The sequence below is a fragment of the Malaya genurostris genome, chromosome 2, assembly GCF_030247185.1.
Source record: "Malaya genurostris strain Urasoe2022 chromosome 2, Malgen_1.1, whole genome shotgun sequence".
In the NCBI taxonomy this organism is placed as follows: domain Eukaryota; kingdom Metazoa; phylum Arthropoda; class Insecta; order Diptera; family Culicidae; genus Malaya; species Malaya genurostris.
This window is the reverse complement of record NC_080571.1, coordinates 181,349,337-181,372,389: the sequence shown is the minus strand read 5'-3', so window position 1 is coordinate 181,372,389 and position 23,053 is coordinate 181,349,337. Positions and strand designations below refer to the sequence as shown.

At 39.8% G+C, this 23,053-nt stretch overlaps 1 protein-coding gene across 4 annotated transcripts in view; it reads left to right on the top strand.

Annotated features, from left to right (window-relative positions):
* LOC131432575 (cartilage oligomeric matrix protein) overlaps positions 1–23,053 on the top strand; it is a 1,247,904-nt gene that overhangs the window by 186,778 nt on the left and 1,038,073 nt on the right. For all 4 annotated transcript variants that reach the window (XM_058598920.1, XM_058598918.1, XM_058598921.1 and 1 more), the window contains exon 4: positions 11,846–11,949. In XM_058598920.1, coding sequence (XP_058454903.1) covers positions 11,846–11,949 — 104 coding nt within the window. The remainder of the gene's footprint in view (positions 1–11,845; positions 11,950–23,053) is intronic.

Here is a 23,053-nt window from a genome sequence, read left to right as displayed (position 1 = left end):
ATCCGCAGGGTTATCGGATCCCTTGACATGACGCCAGTTATGACCGTGAGTAAGTAACTGAATCTCAGAAGTGCGGTTACCAATGAATGTTTGGGTGGCGCGCGTATCCAATGCAGCGTCAGCATTGAATCTGACCAAAAAAACATGGTTTACCTTCCATTCTTAGTGCTGCGGAGATTTTTGAATACAGCTTAGCAGCGAGCAATGCGGAACATAGTTCCAAGCGAGGTAACGAAATACGTTTCAGTGGCGCTACGCGCGATTTCGATGCGGATAATTCCACTTTCACATGACCTTCCAAGCTGATCGACCGAGCGTAAATGCATGCACCGTATTCAACTTCTGGCGCGTCGCAGAAGACGTGAAACTGGACTGTTGACGTATCAGGCAACCATATGAACCGTGGAACCCTGAAGCTTTGTAATAAAGGAAGCTTCGAGTAGAATTCCATCCATTTTGACTTAATTACCGGCAGCACTGGATCATCAAAGCCAATAGAAGCTAATCAAAGATGTTGTAGTCGCATTTTTGCCCACGCTAAAACAGGTGACACGAGTCCCAATGGATCGTAGAGCTTTGCTATCGCCGAGAAAATTTTCCGTTACGTCCACTGTGTATCAGCTTCTATCGGTTGTATCTCGGTACAAAGCTGATCCAGCTGTGGGTCAAAGCCGCCTTCTGCCAATATTGCTTGGATTTCCTCGCGCACTTTCTGTGTGTTTTGAACAGTATCAGCACCGGAGAGTAGATCGTCGATGTAAAAATCCTCTGATACTGCCAACACATGCTGCATTTGGCTTGATAGTCCATAGACAGCTGCTGCAAAACTCTAGTGGCGAGGAAAGATGATGGGGCTAAACCGTACGTGACCGTTAGGAGCTCGTAGATTTGAACCGGATCTCTTGGATCAAAACGCTACAATATTCGCTGTAGGGGAGTATCTTCCTGGTGTATACGAATCTGTCGATACATATTCGCTACGTCTGCAACTAACGCCACAGCGTTCTTACGGAAACGAAGCATTAGATCGAAAAGATCATCCTTAATTACCGGTCCGGTAAGAAGTATCTCGTTTAATGAATAATTGCTCGAAGTCTTAGCTGATCCATCAGAAACTACTCGCGCACTACTTCGTTGTCGGGCTGGATTCCTTAAAGACAGGATGATGAGTGAGGTAGCAAACCGTTTTTTTGTCTTCGGAATCTCGTCCGTGTCCTTCAAATCAATAATCATCTCGTAAAAACCAACTGGCTTTGGCTTACCATATACCGCCCCTTATCGTCTCGTATGATCGTATGCTGAAAGTGCGCTTCACAATCTTTCTCCTCCTGAGACCGTTGTGGATATCCTGAAAGCTCTTCGATAGTCCAGAATTTCTCGATGGTTTTATCCAAAGGATCGGCGAGAGCCAAATTGCAGCTCTTCCGAAATTTCCGTCAAGATCCGCTTCGCCAGCAGCTACCCAACCAAATACTGTGTTTACGAATACTGGTAAATCATCGTTGATTTTTCGAATCTAAAGCCGGCCACCGTGAAGCAGATGAAAATCGTAAAAGAATTGAGAAAACAATACTAGATCTATATGCCCGGAAACTTAGAATCCGGGATCCGCCAAAACCGTGTATTTCGGTGGTAGATGGCAACCTTCCCCAAAACCAAAAAGTCCATTAATGTTGAGAAATTCCGAATTCGTGATGCAATATTTGTTGAAACTTCGTAAGCTGTCTGCGTCTAGCTTGTCCAATCTCATTCTTTTTGTTTCGTCTCGGTAACTTCAATAAATGACAAAGCCGTTCAGACATCAAGTTTGCATGCGATCCAGAATCCAGCAAAGCTCTCGCATGATGTATCCTACCACAATATTCCTTCACTTCGAAAACCGCCGAAAACCTCCCATCGCCATATTAGAATAAATTGTCGCAACCGAACTAGAAACCATTCCATCAGAGTTCGAAGTAACACCAGAAGTTGATGGATAAGTTGAATTGTCGTCTTGACTCGAGGTCGACGTTGCAGCAGAACCAGATCCAGGAAATCCAGGGTGAAGAAGCGTGTGATGCTTCTTTGAACAAGTCCGACACCGATACTTAGAAGGACAATCACGCGCCAGATGATTTCGTCCCAAACAATTACTGCAAAGCCTCTTGGAATTGGTCAGCTGTAGTCGTTTATCAACCAGCAGCTTGTTGAATCAAGGACAACGCAAAAGAAAATGTTGCTCGCTGCCTGCTATGCAATTTCGACCGCTAGTTTCTGTCGCCGAGTTGACCGAAAGCTTCGTTGGATTGGATTTGCTACCAACAGCCGAAGATTCACGCTTGTACTAAAGTTTCGCTGATCTACAAATACTGCATCCAAAATCCGAGTCTGCGTTTTCAAGAAAGTAACCAGCATCTTAAAACTTGGCTCATCCTTCTGTGAAACGTGCTCCTCCCACTGTACCTGAATCGTTTCACTAAGTTTCGAAACCATTGCTCCAAAGCCACTCGTTGTTTCTCCAAGTTGGTCCAAAATCTACGTATTTCGCTCGAAACAGTCCATCAAATCGTGTATTTCAGCCGCCGATGCTTTCTTCATTCTCGGATACTCGAACAACGCATTCAAGTGGCGCTTCTTGAGTCGATTACGGTTAAAGAATCTTGAAACCAAGCCACTACAAGCAACCCTCGCTCATCGGAAAAGAATCAACCAATCTAAGTGCATCACCCTTAAGAGAATCCCGCAAATAATGAAATTTTTGAATATTACTTAATTGTGGAGACGAATCAGTCAGGGCTCTGAACGTATCATGAAATGGAAGCCATTTTTTATAATTACCATCGAATTCAGGTAAATTTATTTGCGGTAATCTAGCGTACGAATGTACGCCAGTCGAATCAAATGAATAGTTTGGTTGTATATTCTGCATCGCAACCTGTCCGGATCGTTGCGGTAGTTTTTTTTACCAACCCTGCCCTTACCTCAAAGTATTTTTCCTCGAAGTCGGAGCTTATTTCACGATGAGCATCTACATTGCACTCGTATTCCTCGCAGCCTTCGATTTCCGACCGCACCTCGTCAAATTCGTCCCATTTAAGTTCCAATTTCTCCAGCCGGAACTTGATTGAGAGCCGGTCAATCAGGCCTTGTATAATAAATTTACTCAGCACCGAATCAAAATCGCACGAACGAACCGTCTGAAAAATGCATACAAGAGAAGCACCTTTCACCTACTCGTACGATATTTGGACAGGTACTTACCTGGTACATGTCTAAAATTGCCTTGTACAATATTAGCACCACTTGACGCAGAAATCCTTTGATAACGTCCGTACTCTCCGTCCATCAGTCCATCCGTAAACTCCTTATTCAATGAAAATGAACGAATCCGTTCCGTATGTCTTCTTCCTCCGAACTATGTTGATCACCAAAATTCCGTTGAATTAAGTGAAATAAATAAAATAAAACGAAAGATCCGGTAGAAAAGAAAGCGAAAGTGTAATATTTGGACAGGTATTCATCGTATGAGCCTGTCAAATAGGCCTTGAATCCATGGCGACGAAGCGTTTCGAATTGTTGAACTGCTTGCAATGGCGACGATCCTTTACAAAACCCTCAAAATGGTTTCAACTGACGCCGCGTCGGTTCTGGAACACTGATCCTGCTCACGGCAAAAATGTTGTGTCTCTTCCGAAATAGTGTCCCAGACAAATTCCACTTCCTCGAACAGCTGATAGTTGTGTTGTGTTTTTTCCAATTCCGGTTTGGCCATTTGTGTCTTGCAGATACCAGCAGAAGTAGTTCCCAGTAAGTATCACGGCAGCGATACTGGGTAAAACACTCTACTTCACTCCAAACACTGTTTATTACTAATTATTATTCTATATTTGCTGCTATTTCATTACTTATTTATTTCACCTAACTAGACTTCTAATACTACTTTACAATTAAACTGGTGTCGTGTTTTATGACCGACCGCAACGAAGGCAAAAATCGCTACAACATAACCGACTATGTCGGTACGAAAATGGTACAGTGTATTAGTCAATTATTCTACCTTGCGATGTACACCTCTTGAATCTTGCGCATAGTGGCTTATTCCGATTTCATCCTACCTATACTGCTTGCAGAGGATTGCTACGCGTAAAATGGTTTTCGTTTCCCTCTGTACACTAAACGTAAACAGGCACTTTAGAGTAAATTTAGGTTTTTGCACAATAATATGTGTAACGCGAATCATTTATCTTCCGAACTCCAAAAACATTGTATCGCTGGAAAGGGCATTCAAACCCTAAAAAACGGTATGATGGATTTCAGTGTTCTCTAATTTTTGTTAGTGTAAATCGTGGTTCTTACAATTCACAACTACCTAATTTTACAAATGACGCAATATTCCACTCGCACAAAATTTTACAAGCTCCAATTGTTATTTGCACTCGGTTACCAAGGGCCACTGTTTGGATTTATATGTATCAATTATTCAACGAACGAATATGAACTCCGTGGTTCAGTCGAGTAACCGATGTGCTTGTGATCTAATGTTTCTCGGTTCAAGTCGCGATGCTGCTAACGAACTTTTGTTTTTTATTTCGTTGGAATTCAAGTCATATAATTTTCAAATCAAATAATTTTACATGTTCTTGAATAAAAGGCGGGTGCGTAATGTCAGAGACATAACTGGATGTCGTGAATACGAAAACAACTGGCATGTTCCTTAACACTTCCGAATATCAATTGTATGAATTATGCAAGCATTCCCCTTTTTCACATTTTTCGCAAAAACAAAGAAGGATTCACTTGATCTCGATTACTGTGAATTTCACACAGCGAAAAGTGCACAAATCTAACCAAACTGTTCTTGATTTGCATTAAACTGAGGATAATTACCTTCGATTTGCGAACAACAAATCCTAATAGTTCTTTAGAAAACTTTTGAGCCATTAGAACGGTTGATTTTGTGTAATGCTCTCCACCGTTGTTTTTTTTTTTCCCCAATGCTAATGACTGGCAGCTGTGACGTAATCGCTCTTGTCGGAAGCGAAACTAGCTTTGCAAACGACACAAAATATATCTGCTCGCAGTGGCGATAGAATCCAAATTTTTGCTAGGAGCTTTTATTTTACGTGATTTCGTTTGTAGCTTTTTTACCGATGGGCGGTCCTAACGGCTATAAAAATAGCCGCATTCAGAATTTTAATGTCGATTATTTAATTTCGGATTTGCATAATTTATTGAAAGAAACTATCAATATGCTGTAGGGATTCGTTTCTAACATTCACAAGGACCAAATTGAGGAACTCACTGCGATATTCACCACTTTTCGGAACATTTTTCCCGGACGATTTGTTGTACAGCAGCAGATATTTTGTTCTCTTCCTTAGAACGCGTTCTGATTGGCTGGTGTTGACATGGGTCAAATGAGACAGATTTTTCAATAGTGTACTATTGAAATACTTCAATGCTTTTGCTATACACGTTTAAATTGAAAAATTTCGATTCTATTGGTAGTTAGATTATATGAATCCTTTCACAGATCACTGAGCTATGAGCTTTAAAAATACGAACAAGGCAAACGCGCCTTATGGATACTCTTTTATACCAAAAATTTCAGAAAAGTTTAATTTTGAATTATTTGAGACTATGTCACAAAACTGAAAATTTTGTCATAAAATTGTGATCATATTTCCGATGGCATGTCGCAAGAATTATGTTGATTCATTAGATACAACCAGAGATGGCATTTCACCAGAGTTATACACGCTAGAGTCAGATTTTTGCCACACCAAAGATGGAAAAAACGAAGCACCGCACAAAGAGGAAAGCGCACTTCTTCTCAGTGTCGAATAGACAGCATTTGAGTGTGTGCTTGTGGTTGAAGCAGCTGGCGCGAGTGAAACACATTCTCTTCGCATGAATCGCTCACACGCGCTCTCGTCTAAAAACACCCAAGTGTCCACTGGCGCGTGATTGTGAGCGAACACTTCTGTGAACTTCAATTAATAGAGACTAGATCTGGACTTGCTATGAAAAATTTGCAAGGAGAACCAAGAATTTTACGATAAATTGTTTTATTTTGCTGATTTTGCGTGTCCACGCTTCATCTACGAAAACCATACAGCAGAGTGCTCACCGGCGTGTACACCTCTGTGAAAGTATCTGCATCCTCCTCAGAGAATTTATTAGCTAATGCTCTAGCACTTTGGTGCGATTCAGTGGAAGAGGTAAAAGGAAATAAACAAACGCACTCATGATGCGTGCACACTTACACAACAGCGGTGTATAAATGTGAAAGAGAAGAGCTCTCGTTGAAGTTGCTTTTGAAATTTTGCTTGCTCTTCGTCACACAGAGGAGGTAGACATCTCTGGATACAACAATAGATATTCACGATCAAAAACTTATCACTCTCTCAGAGGGTAAATTTAGAAAAGACACCAGATAGTAAAGTAAGTCGTATTCACGACAAAAAAATTTGTGTGAAATATGACGCTCCGATTATGTGCGTCTTATAAGATGTAAAATTACAAGATTTTTTCGAACTGTGTCTATTTAATGTATTCGTGAGATGCAATCTTTGTAAATAAATGTTACGCCAATTTTGATGCTTATAAGTGTTGTATTCATAGTTAATTAATATGTATGTACATGTTACTATATTGTCCCGGGTTGGGGGGTTCAATGCATAGGACGCTGGTCTTACAAGCCAGTTGTCGTATGTTCGAGCCCTGACCTGGAAGGATTCTTAGTGTCAGTAGGATCCATAGTACTAGTCATGCATTGATTCTGTACACTAAGAATCGGCTGCGAAGTCTGTTGAAACAGAAAGGCCAAATTCCACAAAAGGAATGTAATGCCAAGACTCTGACTTTGTACATGTTACTATTCGCTCGGTATTATTATTCCCTCATACATATTACTTACAACGAGTTACTACAGTTTTCTTATGAGCTTTTACACTGATATCTGCTCGATTCTCTCTTGTTTTTTTTCTCTTCTCACATGATTCCAATGCATCTGAGTTGTTTCCACATATTTCACTGGCCCAGGATTTTTTTCTCCGCATTTGATTGCTAACAACATTTTCCATGATTTTTCTACTGCTATGAAAAAACAAAACAAATGTGCTCAAAAGATATATCTTCAAAACAGCGCAAACCGTTAATCAAAAAGTCTAACCAGAATGAGTACAGAAATGTCCTACTTGGCTACCTCAAAACCGTCGTCCGGGTGCGGAAAAAGCAAGCAAGCGTGAAAAATTTCCTCATTATTTCCAAAAATTTGAGAAAACTTTGTTTTTCAGTTTATTATGGTAATCTCACGCCGCTCAAAATTCAATCACAAATTTCTGATCATATTTCCGATAGCTTGTAAAAATATATGTTGTTGGGTTGAGTACATCAAGAGATATTCGCGATAAAGTTCTGCCCATTTTTGTACAGGGTAATTTTTTAAAAAGCGCCCCATAGTAAAGTAAGTCGTATTTCGCATACTTGACGAACACAGTCGAATGATGTATGACACTCGGCCTTGTCTGAGCTAACGACCATGCTAACCGGAATTACACCCGACGACGCCTCAATGGTAACCAGACAGCAAAGCACATTATGTGTTGATGCAGAGCATTTCGTCGTGTTGATAATTTTTAACAACGTGTGCGTAAAGGCTGTCCCAGAAAGTATGGACGCACTTTGGTTTCGCTGTAAATAATTCACAAGTGTAAGATATTCTAATTTGGTCGTGAATACGACCTACTTTACTATGGGGCGCCTTTTCAAAATTGACCCTCTGGGAGAGTGATAAGTTTTTGATCTTGAATATCTCTTGTTATACTTAACGCAACAACATAATTTTTCCTCCATGCTATCAGAAGTATGATCAGGAATTTGTGATTAAATTTTCAACAGTGTAAAATAACCATACATAACTCAAAATCAATGTTTTCTCAAACTTTTGGATGCAACAAGGAAAACTCATCACGTTTGCTTGCCTTTTTCGCACCAGGACGACGGTTTTGAGGTAGTCAGGCACATATCAGTTCCGATGTTCTAATGGCCGAGTGTAATAGGTAAATCTTAACCGAGAATTGTTCATTTTTCCTAGTACGTTAGATGGAACTGGATATCGTGCTAAGGTTCTTCCACCAACATCAGTAATAATGAGGTGGTAAAAATCTCAAATGCTCAGGTGGAATCAATGTAGCTCTTCTTCGCATTCGGACGTCATGGCTAGCAGTAAACCAGCAATAGTAGAGACCTTAATTTTTAGTTAAATTCAAGAACTAATCTCATAAACTAGATTCTGGTCCACCTGAATTCTGAAGTTAATTTTAAGTTCATACTTCTATTTAAAAATTTAGTTCCAGATTACAGGTTCAGAATTTAAACCTATGACTCTAGAACCGAATCCTGTTTCTGGATGTTGAAAATGGTTTCAAATTTAGTTCCTTATTCAGGGACTCGAAACCAAAGATATGATTGAGGATTTTTCAGAATTCAAGAACAAAATTCAGGATAAGAATTTTACATCTGGAATTTGAAACTAAATATTAGGTCTGAACACCGAACCTTGATTTAAAAACTGAATTGAAAATTGCTAAAAATAACTTCAGTTCCTTACTTCTAGAACTAAATTTATGACCTGAGTTTTTGATCTAAATTCCGAAAATTTGCAGCTGAATTCGGAGTGTGCCCCACATTTATATATTAATTCTTTAATTTTAACAGTTTTAACCACTCAACAAATTACGCAAAGCGGTTTTTTAGAACCACTAAAATGCATCCAAAGGATTTCGAGAAGTTTATTTCTACTAGTATCTAAATCTACAAAACTGTATTTGTTCCGTGTTATTTAATTATATGGTAGAATATGTTTGCCGTCAATGAGTCGTTCTGTAGTATAGTTGCATCGTTAAAATTCTGGAAGCGAAGCAATGAAAGTTGAAAAATATCTTCTTATATATCTTCTTATATATCTTTATCCAGAAATGAGAAAGAAACATGTCAGTTTTATTCGTATTCACGTCCTCCAGTTATGTCCCACCCGCCTTTTTTGTATTCGTGACATTAGTTTAATTATATTATTGATATAGTTCAATAACATTATTTCGGCTTCGAATATTACCAGAAAGAGCGTGTTGAATACAAATGAAATAACCACTGTGGCAAATAGAGTAGCACTTTCGGCTATATGTCAACGTAACGCTGTTAAGTGTTTGTTTTTCATCGGCTGTGCCCAGAGATGCCAGATATTTTCATAGGAAATATGTATTGATTTGCATAAGAAGTCTGTATCTGCTCTATCTGTTTTCACTAATAAAATGATGTTAAAAGATAATTCTTCATATCTGCGAAGATTTCCATTTTATTATGCGATTTGTCCGTTGATTAATGAACTTTCAAAGAATTACTGCAATCAAATACTAATAGATACTCAGAGAGAAAAGTATATTTTTTGTCGTGAATACGACTTACTTTACTATGGGGTGCCTTTTCGAAATTTACCCTCTGAGAGAGTGATAAGTTTTTGATCGTGAATATCTCTTGTTGTATCTAACGAATCAACATAATTTTTGCTACACACCGTCGGAAATATGATCACAATTTTATGATAAAATTATCAGTTGTGTGGCATAATCTCATATAATTCAAAATTAAACTATTCTGAAATGTTTGGTATAAACGAGTATCAAAGGGGATAATCCATAAGGCGCGTTTGACTTGCTCGTAATTTTTAAGCTCATAGCTCAGTGATCTGCGGCAGGATTTATATAATCTAACTACCAATAGAATCGAAATTTTTCAACTTAAACGTGTATAGCAACAGCATTGAAGTATTTCAATAGTACACTATTGAAAAACCTGTCTCATTTGACCCATGTCAACACCAGCCAATCAGAACGCGTTCTGAGGAAGAGAACAAAATATTTGCTGCTGTACAACAAATCGTTCGAGAAAAATTTCCATTAAACTAATTTTTTAGTTGAATTAGAGAAATAAAACGTTGTTTTCGACGAACATAAATGGTTGAATTGGTTTCTGCAATCTGCAGCTATATGGCGCACTGCCACCGAAGAAACGTTAACACCGTAATGACTACTAGATGGCACACTACTACCGAAAAAAATTTATGTCGCGGTTGTCTTTTCTATATTGACAGGTATAAATACGGTGTTGTATTGGACAAAAAACATAAACAAAACAAAAACTTCTTTTTGAAAATTGTTCTTCTAAATCGCTGTTTTCTTCATTCGACTTCGCGAAATCGACTCTCTCACTGAAAACTTTGAGCACTCGGAAAACAAAAACTGAATACAAGTAGTACATCGGACGGCGTAGCCCGGAAGGTTGGAAGATAAAAAAAAACATCATTCGACATATACAATTAGAGTGCAATATTCGAAACTCACTTCACTGTTCCGCGTAAAAACATTATTACGCACAATCCCTCCAAATGCGCACAAAGTCTGAATAAATACATAATCGACTTTAAAACTCTGTATGCGGCTATTTTTATAGCCGTTAGGACCGCCCATTAGTGAAAAAGCTACAAACGAAATCACGTAAAAAGAAATCTCTTAACAAAAATTGGATCAGTTTGGATTTTATCGCCACTGCGAGCAGATGTATTTTGTGTCGTTTGTGAAGCTAGTTTCGCTTCCGACAAGAGCGATTACGTCACAGCTGCCAGTCATTTGCATTTATGAAAAAACAACGGTGGAGAGCATTACACAAAATCACCCGTTCTAATGGCTCAAAAGTTTTCAAAAGAATTATTAGGATTTCTTGTTCGCACATCGAAGGTAAATATCCTCAGTTTAGTGCAAATCTAGAACAGCTTGGTTAGATTTGTGCACTTTTCGCTGTGTGAAATTCACAGTAATCGAGATCAAGTGAAGCCTTCTTTGTTTTTGCGAAAAATGTTCCAGAGTTTAATGTCGTAGAGAATTACGCAATTTAACCCTTCTAAATGCTAGAAACGAATTCCTATAGCATATTGATAGTTTCGTTCAATAAATTAGGCCTATTGTATCATTGATCAACCCAGCGAATTAATGTTTTCTTTATTGGAAGATTATAATCGGTTGTAAACGCTATACCTACTTCAACCATATCAGTATCGCACCCACGTACAACAGTTCAGTCTGGAATTAGATGACGGAAGTCAGCGGCATCCATCGGAATTCGAATTCAACTCATCACTCTCCATCACAAACGCTTTCATAAAATGTTCTTTTCAGAGCCACCATTTTATTTTATTATAACTAACTATACTGGTTATTTCATAATATTTGTGTTTCAGAATGTTAAATGTAACTAATATGTACTTTAGTTTAGGTGCATCGTTTCAAATTCTACATACAATTTCATACAATTGATCAACTAATTGATATTCGGAAGTGTTAAGGAACATGTCAATTGTTTTCGTATTCACGACATCCAGTTATGTCTCTGATATTACCCACTCGCCTTTTATATAAGACTATAACAACAGAATATTATTCTAAACATTTGACACTTTTTTCCAATCTTTTTCGAACTGTTGAATGGTTTCGGCTGCTAAGACATGATTACTAAGATGTGCCTTCGTTAATGCCCAAAAGTCCTCAATTGGTCGAAGTTATGGGCAATTTGGTGGATTCATGTCTTCTGGGACGAAAGTGACGCAGCCATAAAAATTGACAGATTCTGAACCATTGCGTGGATAGGTTAAATTTAATTTAATAAAGGCAGTTAGCATTAAGACATAAATGTGTTCACATCTTTTTTAAACACCCGAAACTCCGCGAAAAGTTGACACAATATTTACCCATGACTTTGGTTCTGAATCTTATTTGTATTAAATATATAATACTATGTTTCGTACTTTCAGGCCACGAAGGAAATTTCGGTTAACAATAGAAGCGTTGTTCATGATTGATTTTCCAGCTGCTAAAAGTAAATTTTCTTTTTATCTTGATCGCAAAGAAAAACGAGGTAAGCGTCAATTTTCTATTATATATTTATTTCATCAAGCATTTTAGACCACATATAAACAATTTACAATGTTTACTTATGTACTAAACTTCATATCTACGACAAAGCAGGTATTTTGATTGATTTGTCGTCAAAGCAAGTTCAAGGTGCTTATAGTGTTGTGTGTTGTAGCGAATTATTCGATTCACAGGACTGAATTTTCATCGGCTCTACTGTATCTGTCAACGCGATTAGATGTGTTATCGCATCTTTTTTATAGTGTTTATTTAAACCTAAACCGGTTTTAACTATGCAAGGTCCTTCGCCGGGTGAGTTTTTCACATCAATCCAGTTCAGTACAGTTCACATTAATCCGCTCTTAAAGTCGTTCTTTTGTTTTCGCAGTGTCGATAATGATCGGACGCTCGGACGTGCGATTGATTTATGTTTTTGTCGTGAATACGACTTACTTTACTATGGGGTGCCTTTTCAAAATTAGCCATATGGAAGAATGGGCAGAACTTAATCGTGAATATCTCGACTTGTATTGAAGGCAGCAACAGAATTCTTTCACCATTTCATCAAAAATATGATCAGGAATTTAGGATAATTTTTTGAACAGAGTGAGATAACCACAAACAACTCAAATATTAAGTTTTCTCAATCTTTGAATACAACGCGGAAAACTCTTAACTTTTGCTTGGCTTTTTCGCGCAAGGACGACGATTTTGAGGTAGTCTGGCACATATCTTCAACTGACTGCGTATAAAAGGGGAACCGTGGTCGAAATTCGATCATTTCTTCTTGTGCGTTAGATAAAAACAGACGTTGGGGCGAGAAGACGCATTCAAATAGCGGCAACGGAGAGCGCACCTTCTGTGTGGTTAAAAACCTCAAACGCTCAGGTCGTAGTTCTCATTTACCTTCCGGTCGTCAAGGCTAGAAGACGCATTAAACCATTAAATGCTGCTGGTGCTTTGCATTGGAGAGAAAGAAAACAAGAAATGGAAAGTGGACAACATTATATAAAATTAGCCGTTCTAATGGCTCTAAATGTTATCTAAAGAACTATTAAGATTACTTCTTTGAAATTCGAAGGTAGAAATCATCAGTTTAGTGAAAATCCAAAATGATTTGATTTGCTTCGTGCACTTTTCGCAGTGCGAAAATCGTTCGAGATAAATGTTCCGAACTGTGTTAAATATCCTAGAGAATTCCACAATTTGGTCCTTCTAAAAGTCAGAAATGAATCCTATGCAGCATCTTGATAGTTTCTTCCAATGAAATATGGAAATCCGAAATGAGACAATCGACGTCAAAAAATCGTTGAAAATTTTAGTAGTGAAAAGGGGGAAAGTTTCGCAATTCACACAATCGATCAACTATCAATTCGAATTCGAAAGTGTAAAGAAATCGTGTCAGTTTTATTCGTATTTACGACATCCAGTCATGTCTCTGACATTACACACCCGTACTTTTTTGCACCTAGTTAGGTAGATAGCAATTCCAAGCGGCCAAATTGGCACGACCCTCTTTGATTTGCATGAAATTTTGCATATGTGTTCATTATAGCTAATGAAGTATTTTTGGGAGCGGGTCATCGCGCCGGAAGCCATTTCGCCGAAAGTCGTTTCGTCGAATGCCATTTCGCCGAAAGTCGTTTCGCCGAATAGGTCATTTGCCGAATGGGTCATTTCGCCGAAAGGGTCATTTGGCCGAAAGGGACATTTCGCCGAAAGTGTGATTTCGAATACATCATATTATTATTATTTTGTGTTATTATGTCTCCTTATTACGATGTGGCGCAGCCACATAATCGAAGCCAAGATGGCTCGGCGGCATGAAGCCTCCAAGGCGACACCGGCTGAGGTGGCCGCCGAGGCGACACCGGCTGAGAAGCCGCATTAAATATTTGTTTACTTAGTAAACGGAAAATACCACATTTGCTTGGTACACATATGCAATTGCGTTGATGGTTAGTAGCTAATATTCAACAAGTTTCTTGGAAACTCTGTTCTTTGGTTCATGAATCAATATTTCAAGAGTACAAGAATCAATCTTTTCTAACGAAGTACAATTGTAGGTCAACAAAACGGGCGTTAATGTATTATCATTCATCAGTGCTTATTTGAAATCAATTCCAACTCTAATGTCAAGGCAATTGCAGGAATCGGCGAAATGACCCTTTCGGCAAAATGACTTTCGCCATCTCTGAGAAAATTGAGCGCGTTCAAATATCTTCGAAAAGTGCACACACAACATACACACACAGACATTTTCCGATCTCGTCGAACTGAGTCGAATGGTATATAACACTATGGGTCTCCGAGGCTCCGTTCGAAAGTCGGTATTTCCAGCAATTCTAATACCTTTCTATAGAGAAACTGGAATTTTTCAGAATTCTAGGTTACGTACGATTTTTATTCAAATTTTATATTCAAATTTCAAATTTTATATCACAAAAAAGTCAAGTTACAAGGAAACTAATGAATGTTATAGAAAGTTGAAGAGATGATAAATAAAACCATTTCCAGAGGAGAACCGTCAAGTGGATTGAAACATTGAAAATGATCGCAAAAGACACCCGATCGGTTCAAACGAGCGATTCTCAACATCGAGACTATAGATAGCTACCACATAATCAAGAAATGAGCAAAAAAGTACGGGTGTGTATTGTCACTAACATAACTGAATGTCGTGAATACAAATAGAACTGAAACGCTTTCTTCTTACTTTCGAATATCAATTTGTTGATCACTTATATTGATTGTGCCAGATTTCCTGTTCTTTTAACTTTTTTTTTTATTTTTAAGATGCACCTAAACTGAGTCGGTGCTATGCATTTTATATACCAAATCAGCAGAAAAATCCTACAACAACTACGAACTCCAACTAATTGAAAAAAGGGCCGTATACAGTAAGGAAGAGTGTTCGGTTACCGGCACCCTTTTTTTTAAGCTTAACTTCTGACTAAGTTCATATTATGCGGAAATATATACACCAATGGAAAACTAAAGTTACTAGCTAACAACTGAATTTCTTATTCTAAGTTGAATCAATCAATCGAAAAAACTTTATTATCAATTTAGTAAAGTGATAAATTTTGGCCATTTCAAAAAAGGTTTTCGGTTACCGACACCCAAAGAAACTTCGCTAAAAATGGAAAAATATAAATAAATACTGCAATTATTCAAAGACAAAACGGAATTTATTCTTTTCGGAGGCGTTTTAGACCAAAGTATTCATCTCTGATGATAACTTCGCATTGGCTCTCTTGGCCGAGGATTTAGATGGTGCCGCCTTTGGTATTGATTTGGCCAGTCTTCCTCCAACGCGGCATTGAATACGTCACTGCAGTCGAATTTATCGGCTTCTTATTCACTAAGCAACGTTAAATGTCAATAATCAGTGCATTAAAGTTCATTTCATTGACTTGGACCATTTGTTTAAGTCGCCATGGCAAACCGAACAAGAGAACCAAAGTTTTTGCGTATATGGTGGATGTATTGAAGCGCTCAAGTTGTCCACGTGTTTCATATCACCAGAGATGCCAGGTAATACAATAAGTTTAGCTTGCAAAACCGAAAAAAATCGCTCCGATTTTCAAAAGTCTGTAATTTTTGACGAATGTCTGCAAACAATCAAAGTTTCAAAAGTCTATAAAAAGTCTTTAAACGAAACAAAATTCACATGTTAACTAAGAAATTTGATATTTTACAGACAAATTTGCCGATTTGGCATCTCTGCATATCATTGACAATTTTCCGCGATTTGTCGAAAAAAATGGGGTGCCGGTAACCAAAAGACATTTTGAAAATGACGAAAACAAACTTTGAATGCGATAATTTTGATATCATCCGGTATTAATTCACGAAATAGTTCGATTTCACCTCATAAATATTCAATCCACTCACATTTTCGATTGATGCTTTTCAATTTATGATACTAAAAAAAGACATAAAAAACTTTTGTGTTGATTTTCACGCAATTCAAATTTGTTTTGAGCATAGCAAAGAGTACAAGCGTGTGTTTGCTTTGGCATTCAGCACAAAAAGAACGTGCTGCTATTACACACACATAACATTTGTCGAAATGACGCTATCTCCTTTCTGTCATAACTTACGGGGGGTGCCGGCAACTGAACACATCTTCCCCTACAGTAAAGCAAAATTTCGCATAGTTCTTTGGGAATATGTTATTGGTTCTATAAAGAACCGATTCGAAGAATTTAGGAATTAGGGGCTGGACCAGAGTTCAAGAACTAAATTCAGAAGTTAGAACAAGCTCAGAATTCAATTGCAATTTAGTTTTGGAACTACAGTTTTGATACTGAACTCAGTTTGAACATGCAGGTTCTGAATTCTAAACCTGTGTTCTAGAACTAAGTTCCTGAAACATGATTTTGAATTTATATTCTCCTCCCGACGACCGAAGTCCAAATGAAAGCACGACCTGAGCGTTTCACTGTTTATACTTGGTTTGTTCTTATTGATGTTGGTGGGAGAACCTTGCCTCGACATCCAGTTCCATCTGAAGCACTGGAAGAAATTAACGATTTTCAATCAAAATTTACATTTTATACTCATCCAGTAGATAATCGGAACTGGTATATGCCTGACTACCTTAACACCGTCGTCCGGGTGCGGAAAAGGCAAGCAAGCGTAATGAATTTTTTCTTATTATTTCCAAAAGTTTTAGAAAATTTTACTTTTCAGTTATTTATGGTTATCTCACGCTGTTGCAAATTTAATCGCACATTCCGAATCATATTTTCGATAGCTTTTAGAAAAATATATGTTGTTAGGTTAAGTACAACAAGTGATATTCGCGATACTAAAAATTGATCCTTTATTGTACGAGGTTAAACTTGAGCATGATGAAAACCGGATGAAATTTAAGTTATTCCCTCACGAATTTTCGAACTTTTGATCGAATGCTCTTCATCAAGTTCCGGACAAGTGTTGCATCGCATTTTTTGGACGCTTGTGCCCAAATTTGTTTGAGCTCCTGCATGTTCCCAGCTGCCTTATCAGTCTTCTTGAAGACCCTCAAGTCAATTGAGAGAGGTTTTTGGCATAGTGAGCTGGCTCTAAATCCGGCCAAAACAGTGGAGGTGTAGTATGCTTCTTATATAAATGCAGCAATCTCCTCTGGAAACACTCAGATCGATAGATTTCTACATTTATAGTTCCGATAGTGTAAAAAATGGTTCACTTCAAACCACAGGAACATATTGCTTGCCATACCAGTACCTTTCGACAGAATTTCTCCACTTGAATCGACCTGTCCGCATCGCTCACATCCTCCCCAACGACGACAGTAAAGTATTGTGGACCTGGAAGGGGGTTTGAGTTCTCCTTTGCATAAGTCTCATCGTCCATCAAAACGCATGCATGCGGACACTGCAAAAGATGCGAATACAATTTCCGGGCCCTTGTTGTTGCTCGCATTTTCTGTTGTACACTTTATTTCGAGATTTTCTGCTTCTTGTAGGTCTTCAGGTGATTTCGCCTCTTGATACGCTGGATCATTCCGACACTCGTTCCGGCTTTTTTGGCCAAATCACGTATTGACATTGGTTTGTTCTTCATGATTAGAGATGCCACTTTCTGGTACAGTTTCGGGTTGGAAGAACCGGATTTTCTGCCTCTTCCTGATAGCTCATCCAAAGAACAGTGTTCCCCAAACTTATTAATGATGGTTTTAACACTGGCATGATGAATTCCAAACCGCTTCACCAATTTTCGCATAGTATAACACTTCTCACTTAGCCATGTGTCCAGAACCTTAGTTTTCACTAATCGAAAATCGCGAAATTTTGAAAACGCAGAATTTCAACCGAACAAATAAGAAAACAAACGAAAGCTGACAGCCAAACACACAGCATGCTGTGCTCTGAGCTTAGAAAACCATCACAAATACATGCGTACAACACAAATGTATGTGGATAGCTTATTTTCGATACACTCCTTAGTGCCGTCAATCGTGTTTTGGTCGTATCATATAATATCAGCAAAAAGTTCATTCGGGACAATACTAAGGTGTGTGTTCTGCCAGCTGACAAGAGAAACAAAACTGTAATAATGAAAAAAAGAAGCATATGAAAATAAAATGCAAGCCCGTGTTGGTGTCCAGAAAGTCCAAACGAAGAACAATAAACTCACGATCGAAAATGATCGACGAAAACACCAGGTCTCGGTTAATAATACACAATGCAACGTGTCCTAAATCTTACGGACTTACAAAAATACACAAACCGATTATCATAATAAAATCATATTGTTGTGCATTATTTGCCAACATGTCATCTCTCAAAGTTTCTTACCAACACAATACGACAATCGATTGACCAAAATAAATACAATGTTCAAAACTCTTATGACTTTTGTTCATTCGTAAACAACGTTACCCTTCCACCTAACTACGTATTGGTTTCTTTCGATGTCGTTAGTTTGTTTACTTGCATTCTCCGAGACCTGGTGATCAAAGCGGTGCAAAATAATTGGAGTTCGATCGAGAAAAATACAACCATTAAAGGTAGTGAATTATTCACTCAACAAGTCGATTCCAATCTCTCCTTCAGTTATTTTAAGTTCCGTGTCCCTTACTACAGGCAAACCTCCGGCACAGCGATGGGTAGAATAACAACTAACTTCTTAGCGGTTCAAATTGAACTGCCGAACTGTTACAAAAACTGGTTGGTAAACGACTGGACAATGCGTAATTCAAGCCCCAGTGTGGCTTTTAGCCTTTTGTCCAGTAACTCCTATCGTTACCTCCCTGCGAGGCCGGCTGGGGTACGAGCAACTATAGGAAAGATCGGGTAACCAACCCCGGTGGGACCTTGGTCGTCTTTAGAGGATGTGGGAGCATCTGTATTCCATGTTAGGCGCGGCTTCAAACAGCTTCTGTTCTGGTATCCGGTGGCTGGGTATGAAATTCTGTATCCCGTCCAGCTAAATTCAAGGTGGCAACCCCACCAACGGGATCGTCCTAGTGCTAGTTGGGACGTTAAATAGAGCAAGCACGATGATCCTCCGGCGAGACAGGGGGTTGGCGTAGGCCTAATAAGCTGCCCATAAAACATTTATTACGAATAATACAGGAGAGAATACGACCCGGAACAATCGGCATAGACCCACGCGACGAAATAAAAACTACGATTGGAAACTTGGAACATGGAATTGCAAGTCGCTAGGATTCGCAGGCTGCGACAGGATAATATACGACGAACTAAATTCCCGCAACCTCGACGTCGTAGCGCTACAGGAGCTATGTTGGACGGGATAGAAGGTGTGGAAAGCGGACATCGAGCGGTTACCTTCTACCAAAGCTGTGGCACAACGAACGAGCTGGGGACTGGCTTTATAGTGCTGGGCAAAATGCTTCAGCGAGTGATTGGGTGGTAGCCGATCAACACTAGGATGTGTACGTTGTGAATTAACGGCCGTTTTTTCAATTACAGCATCGTTAACGTGCACTGCTCATACGGAGGGAGACTCGATGACGAGAAAGAAGCGTTCTACGTGCAGCTGGAACTAGCCTATGATGGCTGCCCACGCAGAGATGTAAAAGTTGTCATCGGTGACATGAATGTCCAGGTAGGAAGGGAGGCAATGTACCGACCGGTAATCGGGCCGAACAGCCTCCATGCCGCATCGAATAACAACGGCCAACGATGTGTCAACTTTGCAGCCTCCCGAGGAATGATAGTCAGAAGCACCTACTTTCCCTGCAAGGATATCCACAAAGCTACCTGGAGATCACCTGACCAACAGACCGAAAGCCAAATCGACCACGTTTTTATCAACGGAAAATTTTTCTCGGACATCAACAATGTTCGCACCTACCGCAGAGCGAATATAGATTCGGACCACTACTTGGTTGCTGTTTGCATGCGCTCAAAACTTTCGACGGTGGCTACCAAACGTCGAAACAGAACGTCGCGGTTTAACATCGCGCGGCTCCGGGATGCTAGAGTAGCTCAAGAATATGCGCAGCTGTTGGCAGTAGCACTACCAACGGAAAAGCAGCTCGGTGCAGCTACTCTTGGAGATGGCTGGAGAGACATCCGTTCTGCCATAGGTAGCACTGCATCAGCAACGCTAGGTACGGCGGCTCCGAACGTAAGGAACGACTGGTTCGGTGACTAGGTGAACAGTGTGAACAGTTAGTGGCCGAGAAGAATGCAGTGTGGGCGAGCAAGCTGCAGCACCGGACGAGAGCAAACGAGGAGCGATACAGACTGGTGCGGAACCGACTAAACTCGGTATCCCGTTGAAAAAAGCACCAACAGGAAGACCGAGATAGCGAAGCGATGGAACAGCTGTTCCGTGCTAATGACACAAGGAAGTTCTACGAGAAGGTGAACCGATCGCTCAGAGGCCATGTGCGACAGGCCGATATGTGCAAGGACACCAACGAGGATCTTCTCACGAACGACTATAAGGTGATCGAGAGGTGGCGGCAGTATTTCGACGAGCACCTCAATGGCGATGTGGCGGAATACGAAAGTGGCGGCGCGGGAACGAACTTGGGAATGCGTGCGGAAGACGATAGGCTGCCGGTCCCAGACCTCCATGAAGTCGAGGACTAGATAAGCCGGTTGAAAAATAATAAGGCCGCTGGCGTTGACCAACTACCAAGAAAGCTACTAAAACACGGTGGTAATTCACTAGTAAAAGCACTGCACTGGGTCGTTACCAAGATCTGGGAGGACGATATTTTACCGGAGGAATGGACGAAAGGAATCGTGTGTCCCATCTACAAAAAGGGAGATAAGCTGGATTGCTGCAATTACCGCGCGATAACACTGCTGAAGGCCGCCTACAAGGTATTCTCCCAAATCTTATGCCGTCGACTTTAATCGAATGCAAACGAATTCGTGGGACAATATCAGGCAGGATTAATGGGTGAACGCGAAACCACGGAACAAGTGTTCGCTATCCGCCAAGTGTTGCAGAAGTGCCGCGAATACAATTTGCCCACTCATCACTTATTCATCGATTTCAAATCAGCCTACGACACACGAGTACGGATTCCTGGACAAACTAATCCGATTGGTCAAAGCTACGATGGATCGAGTGATGTGCGTTGTTCGAGTATCGGGGATAAACTCGAGTCCCTTCGAAACTCGCAGAAGGCTACGGCAAGGTGATGGCCTTTCGTGTCTGCTATTCAACATTGCTTTGGAGTGTGTGATAAGTAGAGCGAGGATAGCGCAGGACGCTTCGATGGAGCAAAATTCTTCTTCGTACGAAGTTAAATATCTGCGAAACGCTAATTACGTTGTTGCGGTTACGGTTGCGAACCATCTTCGGCGGAGTGTGAGTGGAAGACGACGGCGAATGAACCATGAACTGCGCCAGTTGCTGGAAGGACCAATCCTTGTCCAAACGGCCAAGGTCGGGCGGTTACGGTGGGCCGGGCATGTTGTTAGAATGTCGGAGAACAACCCGGTTAAAATGATTCTCGATAATGATCCGACCAGTATAAGAAGAGGCGCGCAGCGGTCAAGATGGATCGATCAAATTGAGGACGACCTGCGGACCCTTCGCAGCTACCGAAGCTGGCGGCGAACAGCCATGCACCGAGTTGAATGGAGACGTCTCCTGTATACAGCAGATACCCGCGACTGAAAGAGTAAGAGTAAGTGGTACAAAGAACCCTACTGCGTGGGGAAGAATTTTGAATTATCCCCTCCTCCATCCGCTCTCGCAAAAACTAAACACGGCCACTGCTTTCATAAGGAGAGTGTTTCGGTTGTCAACGTGCAAGTCTATATTTGAGAAAAAAAACAGTTCGTGATTATTTGATAATCCGCAAGAAATATTCAAGTTCACTTATTAACAGACTTATAAATAGATTTTTGAACAAACTGAGCGATGACAACCGAAACGAAAGCGACGGTGACCAAATGGTGTACCGGTCACTTCATCATGTGGATGCACTAACCCCAGCTCTGGCTAAGATTATTCAGAGGAACCACAAGAATGTACCTTTGGGGTTTATGTGCATAAAGGCAAATGTATCCCTTTTTCCAAGCTCAAGGATTCCACTTCGTAGTTTTGTCGTGAATACGACTTATTTTACTATGGTGCGCCATTTCAAAATTTACTCTGTACAATAATGGGCAGAACTTTATCGCGAATATCTATTGATGTACTTAAACCAACAACATAATTTATTCTACAAGCTATCGAAAATATGATCAGAAATTGGTGATTAAATTTTCAACAGTGTGAGATTACCATAAATAACTGAAAAGCAAAGTGTTCTAAAACTTTTGGAAATAATGAGAATAATACATTACGCTTGCCTCCCCTTTTTCGCAGCCGGACAACGGTTTTGAGGTAATTAGTTACATATCAGCTCCGATTATCTACTGGAAGAGTATAAAATGTTAATTTTGATTGAAAATCGTTCCTTTCTCTCAGATGGAGCTGCATGTCGAGGTGAGTTTCTCCCATAAACATCAAGAAAAAAAAACATGTATAAAGCGTGAAACGCTCATGTCGTGCTTTAGAATAAGTCATCCACTCGATGTGGATAGACGAATAACCTACTACGACTAATTTCGATTTGGTTTTATCTTTTATTCGCAGCTGTCTACATTCCAAAGGATGCTAAGCGTCTGAAGCCAAGTGATAGGTAAACGACCGTTTGCTGAGTAACAACCAATACGCTGATCTGCTAGTTGATGTCGAAGAGGAACTGCAGAAGAAGGAAAAAATGCCGCCATTCTACCTAAAGGGCTTCCCACCAACTCTACGCTCGGATTTCAACACACTGATCAGCAAAGTACTATAACATAGGTAACAATTGGTTTATGTACTGAAGGCTACAAAATAAAAAAGGCCTATCATCGAGCACCGATCAGACTGAGAGCAAAGCGGAGGAATACAGAGAGACAGCGTTGATGGTTCATATGATTGAATCTGAAAACAATTTTGATTTGAACAGTGAAAAGTTTCTAAATCAAGATAATAGAATCAATGCACGGCAAATTTAAGAAATATATCATTTTCACAGACGGTTCCACCATTAACTTTAAAACCAATACACATAATTTAAACGCACCATACTCTGGTATGTTTTACTCTCTTTCACATTAACTAACAGTCTC